General features: G+C 41.0%; 1 protein-coding gene across 1 annotated transcript in view; it reads right to left on the bottom strand.

Moving 5' to 3' along the window:
- Window positions 1-686: 686 nt before the first annotated feature.
- LOC137993720 (putative helicase mov-10-B.1) overlaps window positions 687-15000 on the bottom strand; it is a 45739-nt gene continuing 31425 nt past the window's right edge. Inside the window, exons 11-19 of the mRNA XM_068839703.1 lie at window positions 14223-14384; window positions 12561-12673; window positions 9231-9427; window positions 8230-8413; window positions 7517-7748; window positions 6281-6463; window positions 5356-5444; window positions 3346-3461; window positions 687-955 (exon numbers count right to left, since the gene is read on the bottom strand). Of these exons, the coding sequence (XP_068695804.1) occupies window positions 885-955; window positions 3346-3461; window positions 5356-5444; window positions 6281-6463; window positions 7517-7748; window positions 8230-8413; window positions 9231-9427; window positions 12561-12673; window positions 14223-14384 (1347 nt within the window). The 3' untranslated portion in view covers window positions 687-884. The remainder of the gene's footprint in view (window positions 956-3345; window positions 3462-5355; window positions 5445-6280; window positions 6464-7516; window positions 7749-8229; window positions 8414-9230; window positions 9428-12560; window positions 12674-14222; window positions 14385-15000) is intronic.

Genomic DNA, 15000 nt, shown 5'->3' with positions numbered 1-15000 from the left:
TGTAGTTTAATGTCTTTAATGAGAATTGGAGTGATGTGGTCGAACTTGCATTCAGATAATCAATATTTGCAGCATTCTGTGTTGATTGCAGTTTCCTTAGCAGGTAATTTGGTTAGCCAAAATGAAGAGAACTTCGAAGTTATCAGTGCATGTACGACAATTTCCGTTGCCGCATCAGTAAGGAACTTTCTGATTCTGCCAATGTTCCTTATGTAGAAGAATGACGATTCGCAGAGCAGCTTCACTTGATCATGACAGCACAAATATTCATAGAAATTGAAACCCACGTTGGTTGTTTCTTTTACAAGTTTATTTAAAATTTAGCATCGCGTATTTTTCGGGAAACGGCAAACCTCTGAGTGTCACGTGACATGGCCTTGCCGTCGAGTTTGCAGTTTGCGGTTAAGGTTCTAACGGCTAGATACCCTTCTTGCGGTGAGTGATTTACCGCAGCGTTTTTCACCTTAAAATTCTGTGGGAACTCACGTTTCAAACAATAAGTTATGTTTTTTTAACTCTCTAACTCTTGAAAGAACACATTTTTGCTGATCATTTGCACCGCCTTGAGGAAACTGGCTCGGTTGAATTAAAATATTTACATGGCGCGTTTTTCCCTAAAGTCTATTTTTGTCCCTACAGCAAACAGCAAACCGCCAACGGCTAACCGCGGTTTGAAGTTTGCGGTCGACTTTGAAAACGCGATGCTAAATGTCCCTAATATGAAAACGTTGCTTGAAATTTTTCAAATTCCGCGGACGCTACTTTAAAAAACGGTATTTCATCTCCTTCCAACGGTGGGAGGAGGTGAAATACGACACCCCTGAAAACGACTGCGTGATAAGTTCTATGTTGTGGTAGATGTGGCCGGACGGAGGCAAGTTCACCTATTCACGCCTCTTCCACTCTGGGTGCTCTACGTGCTGTCTCAGGCTGATTTCGGAATCATCGCAGGATTCTGAAAGAAAAAAAAGGAACTAACATAATTAACCTTGACAGAGCAGTAGCTCCCTCAAACTCCGTTAAGCCTGATTCAGGCGATATACATGTATTCTTATTTGACAGGCACTTTGTGATTAACCAGATTTGTATTAAGGTGGCTCAAACTAGTGACAATACTCTCAAGAAACGGTACTATTTAGGAGTATTGAGTCTACAACTCTGTATAACCAGCAGCAATTTAATGGTACTATGTAAAGCAACAAAATGCTCAAAACTTTAAAAAAATGCCCTCAATATTGCGACGTAATAGATTACCATAACACAGAGTTCGTGCTGGATTTTGTATATAAAATTCAAGGAGTATTCAAGGAGTTTTTAAGAACAAGAAATTGAATTTTCAAGGAATCTTTGTAAGAGGATTTTTATGCCATACATCGTGTTGCTTTTTTTTTTTTTGCTTAAAAAGCCTACCTTGATACTCTTTCCCATGTCCTGCGAACATTTTATTTTTTGCATTTAATCTTCCCCCACTAGTCAATTTTGGGCTCAATTTTTGAAATGTTTCTTTAACTTTGCATGGTGCAATCTCAACAATCTTCATCCAAGCAAAAATTCAAGGAGTTTTCAAACAGTTTTCCACCAAATACTTTTTTTCGAGGGCTTTTCAAGCGCCCTTGAAGTCCAGGGCTTTTCAAGGACTTTAGACATCCCACACTTTGGCAAAAATAGGTACGCAATGCGTATATGTGTCTACTGCACAAATTGGTAGTCAAATGCCGGACCTTATGCGAGTCAATCGCCATTTTTATGGAATCAAAGGGACCTCATATTGTCGCAAATTCACTGCCTATTAGAGTAAACACTCCGTAGTTTTTAATATCGAGCTTATTATCTTGCACGGTGATGTTGCTTTAAACCCTGGCCCAGCAACGGACGAAATTATATCAGATAGACACAAGTTTCGAATATTCTGTTTGGTTGTAGAACGTTCTTAAAGCGCTCTAGAAGGTACAGTTATAAAACCGATAACATAGAATGGTTATTTTGGAAAACTTCCACAAACGCAGGCAATATCTGCGCAAATGTAAATTTAGCCTTTTATCCATATACACGGTAAACGTCACAAACATTAACAGTCTCAAACACTGTCACTTTTTTCGATTGTGTTTGCGTTCTGTTTTCCATATGCGTGATTGCTTTGCGCAACTTGATTTCGTGACATCGTGAAAACAGGCGCGAAAATAAAAGATGGCGCTGATGGTTGAGAGTGTTGTCACACCAACCACGACTCAGACAGACACCTGTTGTGATTGCTTTTGCTTGGCATTTAAAGTTTACCCGGTGGTTTACGCTAAAAATGTAACTTGTTACCCACGGAACACCTTAAGAGCGCTCAGGAGCATTCCGGATTGAATGGAATTTGGCAGTGTTGGATTTTGAGGAGGGGGGAAACCGGAGAACTCGGAGAAAAACCTCTCGGAGCAAGGAGAGAACCAACAACAAACTCAACCCGCATGCAACGCCGGGGGTCCGTTTCTCGAAAGTCCCGAAACCCTTTCCGGCCCGAAAAGCCATTTGTGAAACTGCCAGCCGCTTGTTATGGAAAGCCGATCTTTCGTGTTTTCAAGGTGACAGAAAGAAAAATAACTGTGAAGTTTGACGACTTAAATCATCTCCGTTGTTGAGATAAAAAGGGAATTGTGACGCCGAAAATGGCCCGTAAAGTTTCGGGACTTTCGAGAAACGGGCCCCAGGAACGGGAATCGAACCCAGGCCACATTGGTGGAAGGCGCCAACCCTGCTCCCCTGCTTTGTTATGATAACAAATGTGCAGAATTCAAATATGAAAATGAAGGGAAAAAAACTCGCCTGGAAAAAAAAAACTCGCGAACCAAGTTGTGAAAATCTCCTTGAAGTTTCCTTTGTCGAAATATTGGTCTAACATATACATTCCAAACTCTGCTTTTCGACTCCTGGAGACATCTTTTTCGTACGTCTCTTAAAATTAACCACCGTGCATACGAAAACTTCACTCTCGTCGACCATCTTGGAAAATACTTCAACTGTGTCCACGTACCTTACCTTACGTTCCTTGTGTTTGGGGAGGAAGGCTGAAAGTCGCTTACATCTACTGATTTGGGTTTGCATTTGCGTCGCCTGCGTGAGCCAGCCCTAATAAAACCAATCATTGACGCAGGCAGACTGATGCGGCCGGCTCTCAGAGGGAAGCGCGTGCACACAAGCAAGTCAAAATGGATCTTGTCTTGACTGGTTAGCTGACAATGTGACGCGAGAGTTTTAAGTAGATCACAAAGTGCAGTATTCCAAGACCAAATCGATCGTGAAGTTACATAACGGCTATAATATGACAAAGAATAAGGCCCGTGATAACATTATTTTCAATACCTGATGATTTGGCAGACATGAGGTTAAGTCTTCTTAGAGTTTCTGCAATGTCCTCTACCGTGCCTTTTCTTTCCACGTCAACACAGGCGCGATTTATACGGCAGTAATCCAGAAATCTAAATCGTAGATCAAGAGGTGTTATGCAAACAAAACATTTCCCTTGCGGTTGCTTAGGGTAACCGAGAATAGATTCCCCGAAATCAGGCTAAGAGAACATGACAAATCATGACAAAGAACGACAAATGGACTTATAGAAAAACTAGCAATGGTTGAAAAGGAAAGACACTCTGCTCGGATTAAAACCAACGGCTTACATGTTATAATCAGAGATTAGTATACTAAGGTGCGCTTGAGTCGTGGTTCAGAGATTTGGGCTTGTCTTTAATACACCAGATCCGGAGTAATTAACGTCCATAAAACAAAAAGAACAAAGCGAACTTAACAATGCCTAATCAACAAAGCCTCATCAGAATAACAACGGTTCTTTTGTCTCCCGCCATTTTGGTCCGGTATTTGAAAGTATACCCGAGATTCGAACGTCACTTTTTGTTATGTGAAACACGAGTGACATTTTGCTTTTGTTTTGCACACCAACATGGCCGTCTAATCACGTAAGTTCAAGCCAAAAATTACAAGCAACAAAGATGCAGATGTATGGTCAGAGACAGCACAAAGTAAAGCAAAGATACTTGTCAGCTAAACATAGAAGTTTCCATTTATTTCAGTGGAGAATTTGAGGAATTACATCGTTTATATACCCGTTATTTTGGCCAGTTCCTCAACGCCTGGTTTTCTCTGGCGACGCAGACCACAAGCACAAGCATAAACGCGAATCTCTTGTGCTTTGCGTCCAGTGAAAACCAGGCTTAACCGTTAATGTTTGGTGGCGTTGAAGCATCATAGGCAGCTGGAATTTCATGAAAACCAACACTTTTGTAGTGGTAACTCGTATTAGTATCACCCCTCGAGTAGCGAAAAGCGTGACGCTTTCTTTCGTTTTATTCCCAAATAAATATTTCTTCAACTTGCATTTGTTAACTCTATTATTGCCTTTTCTGTCCAACTAGTTGGGTGATACTAAAACAATTAGACCCTTCGCTTTCAAGGGCCACGGGTCAATAGTCCATTCGGCTTCGCCTCATGGGCTATTGACCCGTATCTCTTACGGGCTACGGGTCTAACTGTTAATTAGTATTTACTAAAACGATGGACAGCGTTGAGGGCGCATTCTGATTAGCTACTCATACTCCGAATATCCTTTGTTAGTATATACTAAAACAGTGGATATCGTTGAACTCGCGTGCTGATTGGCTCGTCAAACTCCGAATATCCTGTGCTATTTACCTCCGGGCATGAAAGTTAGAAATTTCGAGGCAAATGAAAAGTATAGACAATATACAGGAGACATGAACACATACCGTGCATTTTTACCTTTCGACACACCCATCCGAAAAATTGGTTTTTGCCCTGAGCGGGACTCGAACCCACGCCTGTAGCGGCTTAGCATGCCCGACTAGTAATCAGGGAGGGTTCGAGTCCCGCTCAGGGCAAAAACCAATTTTTCGGATGGGTGTGTCGAAAGATAAAAATGCACGGTATATGTTCCTGTCTCCTGTATATTACCTCCGAGCAACTCGGGAAAAAATGGCGTCCCGATTTGCATCCGTGACACGTGAAGAAAACATCCAAATTAATTTTTTTGTGCTGTATATTATCTCACTGTTTTAGTAGATACTAAAACAACTATTTCCCCCAGTGTCGGTGGCTAGCGTTGGATAAATATCCACCGCTAGCCACCTCCACTTCGGTGAATAGTTAACTATTCACCTCCGAGCAACTCGAGCGGGACTTGCGCCCGAAAATAGTGTAATCGTTGCACGAATAAATGAGTTACAATCATCTTTTTGCGCTAAATGATCTCACTGTTTTAGTATATACTAAAACAGTTATTCACCCACTTTTGGTGAATAGTTGTTAATTATTAGTTAAATAGAAGACGTGTCTACCAACCTCATCCAGTTTTCGTCCAGGGAAAGCATGTCTGGATTCCCTATCAAAATCAATAGCGCCTGGGCTCGAGTGATAGCCACATTGAATCTCTAAAATGAGTTAAAATGACAAAGCAGGGTTAAAGTGCAGGTCTCAAGTGCAGGATCCAGATATGCAAGAACTTTTAACTCTGATGTAAACAAGCACGAAAAAAAAAGCTAGTTCATGAGGCTTGTGCCGGAGTAATTCTCAACATTTCTACAGGGTGTTTCCAGCGCGAGAAGTATGGAGTAAATCAAACAGCCAGAACCTAAGAAGTCACTTGATCAGTATACAGCCAGTTACTTTCGTGGCCAGTTTAAGCATAACACCGGGTCAGCAAAGATTCTCTGGTCCACCGGATCGGAGAAAAAGCAAAGAAATGAACAACACGCCTCCTAAATAGTCATTAACAAGTATGTAGAAATGTCATTTCAGAGCCTAGGAGATCCAAGCACTCTCTTCAGTCCGATTGAGGGTTTTTAGGGTGTCTGACGTATGTGCGAATGCAAAATCATGACTTTTAGGGGAAGACTAGTGTCGGCCAAGTGATAAAATTTAATTTAACATAATTTATATAGCGCTAACTCCACCAATTGACCAAAGCGCTTTACAATTCATAATATTAAAAAAATTAAAAAGATCCCACTAGTAATAAAATATGAATACATTAAAAACCTATTTACAGTCTTATTTATAAAAATATCACAATAAATCCTATTCTAAATTATCAAAAAGTTAAACATTATATGCTTTTTTAAAAAGATCAGTCTTTAAATGTTTCTTGAATAAATTAATTGTATCTAGACTTCTAAGATCTAATGGCAGCTCGTTCCAGAGTTACATGTACATCCCACTATGATAAATCGGATTTTCAGTAAGTGGTTTCTTTTTGCGAAACGTTTACCTTGGGATTATGCAAGAATCCAAGATGGAAATCTTTGTCCATCTCCAGAAACTCTTTCTTGGTACTTCGAACAGTTGACAAAATGATAATTCGTCTTTCTTGCCCTTGAAACTCTTCCACGCTTCCAACTTTGATGCCTTTTGAAAACCGCCTTTTCTCAATCATCTTTTGGATCTTTTGAACCTGACCAAGAAGGGGATTAATGCGTCAACGGTGCTGTAAGTTTGTCCTGAAACCCAAATTGCACCGGCGCTTTGTCGGAAATCATATGTGCCAATTAGCAATCTCTTTCCCCGAGCCTAGATTTATTTTGTTAGTACCATGCACACTAGCCTCTTACATAATCAAATGGGACCGCCTCCGATTTTCAATGGGAAAATGGTTACACAAATGCAGTGCGTTTTATATTTTAGCTAAGTTCTCGACCACATTAAAAAACAACAACGTTAAACAACCATATTTAAAGTTCTCTTTCATTCTTTACGTTCTTTTCTGAATTACGCATCGTACACTATCCTTCGAGACCGGCCCTTTGCAAAGCTTTATACTGCGCCTCTTTTCATTCAAAAGCCTACATCTCCTTACCCTCCTTAAGCCACGTGCAAACAGACGCAACAACTCCCAACAATGTAAGGAGTGCAGTGTATTATGGGAAGGGTACGACCCATAAAACTTTGTAAATTGTTTTAATGTGTCAATGCGTTGCTATCTCCAAGAAGACCAGATATGTAATGTGTGTGCGTGATCCCAACAATGTTGGAAGAGCTGTGCAAACGGATCCAACTTTGTTGCGTTACGCTCCGGTGGTGACGGATTAAGAGAAATGAATGAGCGTTTCACTGCTGTATGCTTACTGTTATCAAGACCTTCAAGTTTGGTCATTTTACGTTGTTGTTTGGGCAGCGATATGGCCTAAAAATGTACTAAAACGCGTGCCCCACGCGTGTAGCCCGATAACTGTATTTTTCTCGTTCAACCATCGCTATTCTTGTTTTTGTTGTGTTCCCTTTGTAGTATTCGTATCTGCGACTGTTGCAATAACTCCCTATTACGACTCTACAACGCTGACTTCAATAAACAACTGTTAATCAGGTTCGTTTGGCACACTTATTTTAATGTCTGGTACAAAAAACGGTGTCAGCCATCTTCTTGCTCCATCCCTCTTCACGCGTTGGGAACCCCCTAGTGGTCTGCAGTAAGGAGATGGCTGATACTTCAGACAAGTCTGTGGCTTACTTGTCTCTTGTAAGGAGAGATCACCCCAATCATCTCTGGTGACAGGTGTTTTAATCTTCTGCTTCTCACATTGTCATCTAACAGCTTCTTCAGGTATCGTTCAATGGTGTCCACTTCAGCCACGTTAAAAAAGGAGGGACTGTTTGCTTCCCTTTCATCTTTGCCGTAAACGGGATGGAAGATGATTGGAAAGGTCTTGTTTGGCAGCTCTTCCCAATCGAGCATTACATTCCTTAAGTAAACGAGATCGTCAAATACTCATAATTTCAGTGCACTGCTACACCCATCTGTACAGGGAATCGCATCTCCAGTAATTCGAAATTGATAGGTACGAGTGATGTTTTGGAAGTTGTCAAAAACTGGACGCCCCTACAGGCGACTTTGAAAACATCACGAGTTTCGCGTTCTCGTTGTTTAAGGTCTCTCAGGTGGGTGAACACTCTCTAGCCGTGTACAAAAACCCCTACATTCATTTTCATATACAGTTCATGTTTAGATCACAGTAAAATTTCTGTGTGAGAATAGAGAAAATTGAAACTTTCAAGCCTCTTAACATTTCATTCCTTAGAACTGAGAGATTCTAGCATATCTGACTTGAGAAAATCCCGGACAAAAGATGCTAGATTTAGGGAAAATTCCTTGTGAAATTTGGCTCTTTCGGCTTTCAGGTAGTCTTTTCCGCGACACCTGTGTCTCAATGCATACCAACTTACCTGAAATCTCCTGCACATTCATTCAGTTCATTGTCATAAAACATTTGCTTGGGAATCTCGATGATTGCTCGGTGTGACCGGTAGTTATTCAAGAGTTTCGTTAGCAGTTTAGAATCGTAACTGCCTATGGAGTTACGTGAGTAACTGCTGCATGTCGTCATCAACCGTTCAAGAAGGGAGGTTTCTGGGAAATATACATACAAATGGTATATAAGTTTTATTGTGAGAGAGTTAATCGAGCAGAAACCTCTAGATTACTACACAAAATGCTACGAACACCAAGTCAACTTTCAGCCAAGCGAGAGTGTATCCTCCATAAAGTTGACACGGTCACCATATGAGCTTAGTTGATTTTCATGAAGAAGTTTCATGACAGGCAATATATGGACTGTCATCATACATGTGAATTAGGGATAAGAAGTCATTTCAAGAAAATGGTCATTCCAAATGGTAGGAAGCCTAAAGAAATCTATAGTAGGTTTGAAAGTGAATCAAATCGAACTCATCACCGCGTAATTTGCGCTGCAAACTGCTCTCTCTCTAGGAGCAGGGCAATTGCGAGTTTCTATTTTCATTCTTTTGAAGCAATTTCAATTCTGCAGTTTAAATATAAAATATCCCACATATTCCCACACATTACAAGCCAGATTAACGGCTCTCACGGGATAAATTAAAACATAACATCAAATGAAATAGACCTCCTCTAAGACGGCTATAGCTTAATAGACCGATTCGGCTATTTCAGTGTTGTACCCAATTGAAATCTCTCGGGTTAAGGTTCTTTGTGTGTTGCGTTTGCACGGTAACGTAGCATTCACAAATGATATCGACATACTTGGAACAAAACGTTTTATTCCCAAAGGATTTTAATTGGGTACAACATTGAGTTAGCCGAATCGGTCTATAAGCGGCTCCGCAAGAGACCTATTTTTTCGGATATTTTAAGGTATCTCCCAGAGATAACTTTTACCACTATACAGCTTAATAACACTGTCTCGTACCGAGCCCGTGTTCCTGCGAGATTGGGGACCTGATAATGGGTCCAAGTTGTTTGGGGTCTCCTGCAAGCACCAGCTGTCCAGTTGCGGGATCCAGAAGATTCGCAACAGGGATGATACATTCCGGCTCGGTCGCATGACCAGCTTCGTCGATAAAGATGTGCGTGAAATGGTTGCGAGGAAAATCCGCTGATACCAGCCTGAAAAATCAAATTGATATTCTTTTACGATTATACCGAAAAGATTTGCAAATACTCTCTGAAGCTATGATCTTTCCAGATGTGAGACAGATTCACCTTCCAGGAAAGAATCAGCGCATTCCCTAAGTACAACTTGCATTCTCGTATGCGTCGTTTCCATTCGTCTCAAACGTTCAATGGAATTTTCCTTCTGTAATGAGATTGAACGACCCATACGTTTGGCTCAACATTCGTGGGCCAGGAACCACCTTCCGCTATCGGGCCAAGTACTTCTGACCTTTTACCAATTATTGGAATCGATTCTAGTGATAGTATGGAGCAGTGTTTTTGTGACTGAGAAAAGGATAATGCAAATTCCTTGGTTTTGCATTGCTTCGCTTGGTTCACACATACGACGCAAATGCAAATGCAAATGCAAATGCAAACGCAAGTGAAGTTCACAAGTCCACTGTAAACGCAAGGGAAGTAAGACACGCAGGCACAGTTCAAGTCCTCTTTCCAAGATGGTGGACGAGAAGGAGCCTGTGTCTTTTTTCACCTTGCGTTTGCGTTTCCCCGGTTCACACGTGTGAAATGCAAACGCAAGAAAATGAAAAATTTTCCAGTTCTTGCGTCTGCGCTTGCGTTTGCGTTTGCATTTACGTTGGGGTAGTTCACACGTGTATTTCTTTGCGTTTGCATTTGAGACATACGTGTGAATCAAGCTTTAGTGATTGGATCAAAGATCTTCAGCCAATTTTTCAACCAATGAAAATTGTGATTAGCCCAGGCGCATTTTCCCGCTCTTTAAATAAGCTACTTGTAATTGCCTCAAACTCTGATTGGTTCATTGCCCTACTCTGGTCTTAAATAGCCGCCAAAAATCAACGTTTTGGTTTCCAATAATCAACAATGTTGTGAAAAAAAAAGCTACAACTGTAAACAAATGGAATGTTAAATTTTAATGAGCGGGAAAAACCGGAGTAACCGGAGGAAAACCTGTCGGAGAAGAGTAGAGAACCAACAAAGTCGACCCACATGTGAAGCCAAGGGAGGCAATCGAACCTCGGCCATATTGTTCGAAGGCGAGTGCTTTCAACACAGTGTAAACCCTGCTCCCCAGGGGATATTTATCAATTATTCCATTCGCTCTTTAAGCAATGGAGGACATTTTCCGTGTTTACATAGCCTCATCTAAACACAAGGAGGAGTTGGGAGAATTCGAGACACGAGGGTGTCGAGAATTCGAGAATTCGAGGGTTTGCATAACTGTCCAGAATACTCTCATCTAAACACAGCTATTGACCAATGAGAGTGCGCGTGCTATCCTAAGAATATTATAATCTTGGACATAAGATAGTAAATTACCTATAACCATCTCATATCCAACAAGCGCGAATGGTACAATAACGTTTTATCTCAGAACCTTTAAGAACTTTTGAACGTTAAGATTCTCGGAAATTTCGCTTTCCGGCACATATTTTTCAGCTTGCAGCATTTGGCACGATCATATGGCATATTTGCTGTTATTAAATTTTCGACCTGGGATATTGCGTCTCTAGCTCTCTGATTGGTTCATTCAATCTCGGTTATCAGCTCATACATATAGTTTACGTCATAGAAAGTGCGGCGTACGGGGTTTTATACCATGCCATGAAAAATACAGCCAATCACAATGCAGGAAAGCCGTTGTATATTTGCCCGTATTCCACCAAACCTTACCATCACGCAACGCATTGATTGTGTTGGCTGCTGTATTTTCGATGGCATGGTATAAAATAGTTATGCAACGCTTTCGAGTGGTATACCATGGCACATCCCACTCGTCAATTTTATTTCCTTAGTATACACACTCGCCTTGAGGCTCGCTTGTATACCGAGAAAGTACAGGTGACTCGTGGGATATTCCATGGTATGCCACTCGAAAGAGTTGCATAACTAGTATGTATTCACGAGTAGTCTGTGTGAAAACCCGAACGAGCGAGGTACGAGCGAGTGAAGGCTTTTGGCACAAACAACGAGTGAATATATATAACCCCGTACAAAGCGCTTTCTATGACGTGAGTTGTTTATTACACGTAAGACGATAATTTACATTGAAATTATAGTTTTCTTAACACAAATTAGAAACAAAAACTCACTAACAATAGAACCAAATGCAAATTTGACCCTAACTTTCGCTTTGCGGCTAACACTTTTTTAGTCTTTCGGAACTCCTTTCCTTCCATAATGGTTGAGGAATAGTCTTTTTTCTTACATAGTTGATACGATCAAAGCTTGAAACGAAAGGCCTGGGCGATGTGGGTTCGTATTTTTCTCCGTCTTTCTTTCGAACTTGAAGCAGAAAATTGGCGATTAACACGTTGAGATCTCTTGCATCAATATTTTCAATCTCCCTCAGCTCGTTCCTTGAAACTGACATTTTTTTGAGCAACGAGACATCTCTCTGCGTTTTGCTTAATGTGTTCTTGTTTTCTTGATGCCGTACAACGTCTAGGGAGCAACCAACCGACACAAATCTAGAGCTTTCCTCCGCCTTCGCCATTTTCGCAGGAGAATTTTGGATGAGGCGCCCCTAAAAAAGCCGCCAAATCTGAAAAGCTATGCACGATTTTGCTCGGAAAGGCCTTTACGCTATCGTTGATTGGTTATACTTCCACTCGTGAAACAGCTGTATGCCATTCTGATTGGCTTTATAGGCTTTCTTTACATGTGAAAATAAAGCGTGTATATTTCTGCAAATGAGCTTTACGGAATAAACTTCTCGTGTTACGTGTAATAAACCGTATAACCTAATATAGAAATTGGTTGCGTCAAGTGTTGCCAAGCTCAACAATTTCCAAACGTGTCCAAACGTTCAGAATTTAATGAAAATTTAACAAAACAATTATTCCATTGGCATTTGTTGGATATAAGACTGGTTACAGCCAACTCAACGCTAGGCGCCTCGTTGGCTATTTACCATGTTATACGCTCATGAAATAATTGTTAAAAGCCCCATTTCGTGAGCAAATCAGAATTCTAAAGGCGCAATATTACAAAAGAAAAAGCTATAAGCTGTTTGCGCCTTTTGCGATGAGTCGATGTATTTTATTTGGTTTTTGTTTTTCACGACATTCAAATCAAACTCGCTCTCATAAATTGTATTACTTACCTTCCAGCGGTGACCAGAGTAGTAACGATTATTTTATAGTCTGTCATCAATTCCTCCTTACTCGGATAGAACACGTCATGCCCCACTGAGTCAAAATTCACTACCCGAGCGTCCTGTTGATTTCAACCGACAAAATGTTGCTAAAAATTTGAGGTTTTGCCTTGTCTTGGTGCTACTCATAGACCCTGTGTTCACTTCCTGTGCCGCCTTGTTTCTCTCTGACTAAGGGGTAACGCAAGAATCGTCTGCTCACAAATCTTCCTAATGGTGGTTAATTTTCAGTTAACTTACCTTTCTCTGTCGTAATGAAGCAAAAACAACGCACGCTTATCACGTAATAACGCAAAAACTGCGCCATAAATGGCTAGCACGTTATTGGTTATTTGTGGTTTTCTCTGATCACTGACCAATTAGAATGCCTGGTTTGCCTTTTTGCACTGAATTAACTCTTTTCTTCACTGTGCTACCTGAAAACTGCAGCTCTCTTAGCCAATCAGAACGGAGACATTTTTCATGTATATTATTAGACATCTTATTTCAAGACAATCAATATGTACAAGTAACGAGAATGGCTCCGTTTTTTCAAGCGTTAGCCAAGTAGCAGTTATATTTCAATAGAGATAGTGCCATTTTTATAGATAGTGCTAGCATAATTTCTGGCATAATTTGAGGAAACTAGCATATGTTTTGCTGATTTTTAAAAAGTAGCACAGCTAGCATAATCGGTATGTATTGATAAGCATGAGACCTTTCTTTTTTCAATATTTCAATATTGTAGCCCCATTCGCGTTTTAGTAACGGAGGGAGGGCCTCCCTAAGAGGCTGGCAGTATGGCACGAGATGACGGGAACAGGAAGTTGCTAGATGGTGTTGGTCCCAGTTCCGTCTCATTTGCAAGTTTGCAAACTGCCGTGAGCCACGCCGCCCGATAACGTGCCCCGAGACCACCATACCAGAACCAGCAAACATATTCAGAGACCGTTAAAGACAATTAAAGGAAGCAAATTCAATAGAAGAGGAGCTTGTGACACCAAAAACGTTTCGTTACACGGTCCTGATACATTTTTGGACTTGTTTCGCTGATTTTGTAAGAGGAATAATTTTAAGAAAAAGAGGCATAATTTGGAAAAATGAGCATAATTGGAGTGTAATTGAGGCAAAAAATGGGCTCTGCTAGTAGCATATTATGCCACTTTTACTAGCACAATCTATAAAAGCCTAAACGGTTTCCGCTTCCCCCAAAACAATGTTGGGACATGGCTGGGCTGTTTGCCGATTTCCTTGAACAACATATCGTTATGGTCCAAACGTTCCCAAAAAGAATGGGAATGACTCGACTTGTTTTATCACGATTGGAGGATATGTTAGTCGAATACTAGTTTTCATCATTAATGACAGGTACTTTAAGAAGAACAGGGATGGAGTGGTTTTCGAGTATCCTTGCAGCAAAAAAGTATGTCTTTTGGGTTTGGATTTATTATTATGCAAAACGCGAGCGACAATTGCTTTGTTTTGTACATCAACATGTCCGTCTAATCCCGTGAGTGCAAGCCAAGAATACTGGGACATGGCAAAAACAAACTTGGGGGCAAGGAAAGTGCACAGATGTGCGATGCAGACTGCTCGGAAGCGCAGCTGCGACTGGCAGAGCAGTAACTTTACCTTGAGCTTCTGTGGTACGAAGTCCCAGGGTCTTGATGCTGCGTACATTCGGAATAGCTTCCCTTTGTCCACATGGTCTAACAGGCGTTCAACCAACAGGTCAGCGGCACTGTTTTCAGGCGCACACGCAAGAATGATGCTTGAATCTATAAGATGGTGCACCTGTGTGTATGACGCAAGAAAAAGGAAAATTTTTGCACCCTTAAAACAGATTTGCTAAAAAGTATCAATGATTGCGTAAGGCATATATGAGTGAAAGAAACGGCTGCTCACATCCTAGCCACATTACTTTACCCGTATTAGCCAATCACAGATAGGGTTCTGTTGTAAAGAACCCTCTCGCGCCAAATAGGCTTTGAAATTCAAGTAACAACAGAGTTAAAGCTTATAAGGGAATATTTTATATTTCCCTTTGTTTTTAACGAAAAAAATGTAAATTATACTCCTCGAAACCTCAACTCTGTTTTGGTATACTTGTGAGAGAACAGAGAGAAAAAGCTACTAGAATAACCGAAGCTAATGGCTTGTTGGATGAAGGATTGCGTGACATCTGCAGAACACTGAGCTGGGAAAGAGATTAGCACAGAAGGCGAAGCTATGACCTTCCGATGTTTGAATGCTTCCCCATTGAGTACCAGGAGTAGTATACAAGTGATGCTTCCGGGGTCCAAGCTGTTAGAATAACGGTTGAGCATCATCACCTGTATTCTACTCCAGGAGATTCATTGGAGGTAGGCCAGCCACTACATTAGGTTCAGGGTGTATACGTCCCGAATAC

This window comes from Montipora foliosa, chromosome 2, assembly GCF_036669935.1.
Source record: "Montipora foliosa isolate CH-2021 chromosome 2, ASM3666993v2, whole genome shotgun sequence".
In the NCBI taxonomy this organism is placed as follows: Eukaryota; Metazoa; Cnidaria; class Anthozoa; order Scleractinia; family Acroporidae; genus Montipora; species Montipora foliosa.
Note: the sequence above shows the minus strand (reverse complement) of the source record. Positions and strands in the feature narration are given on the sequence as shown.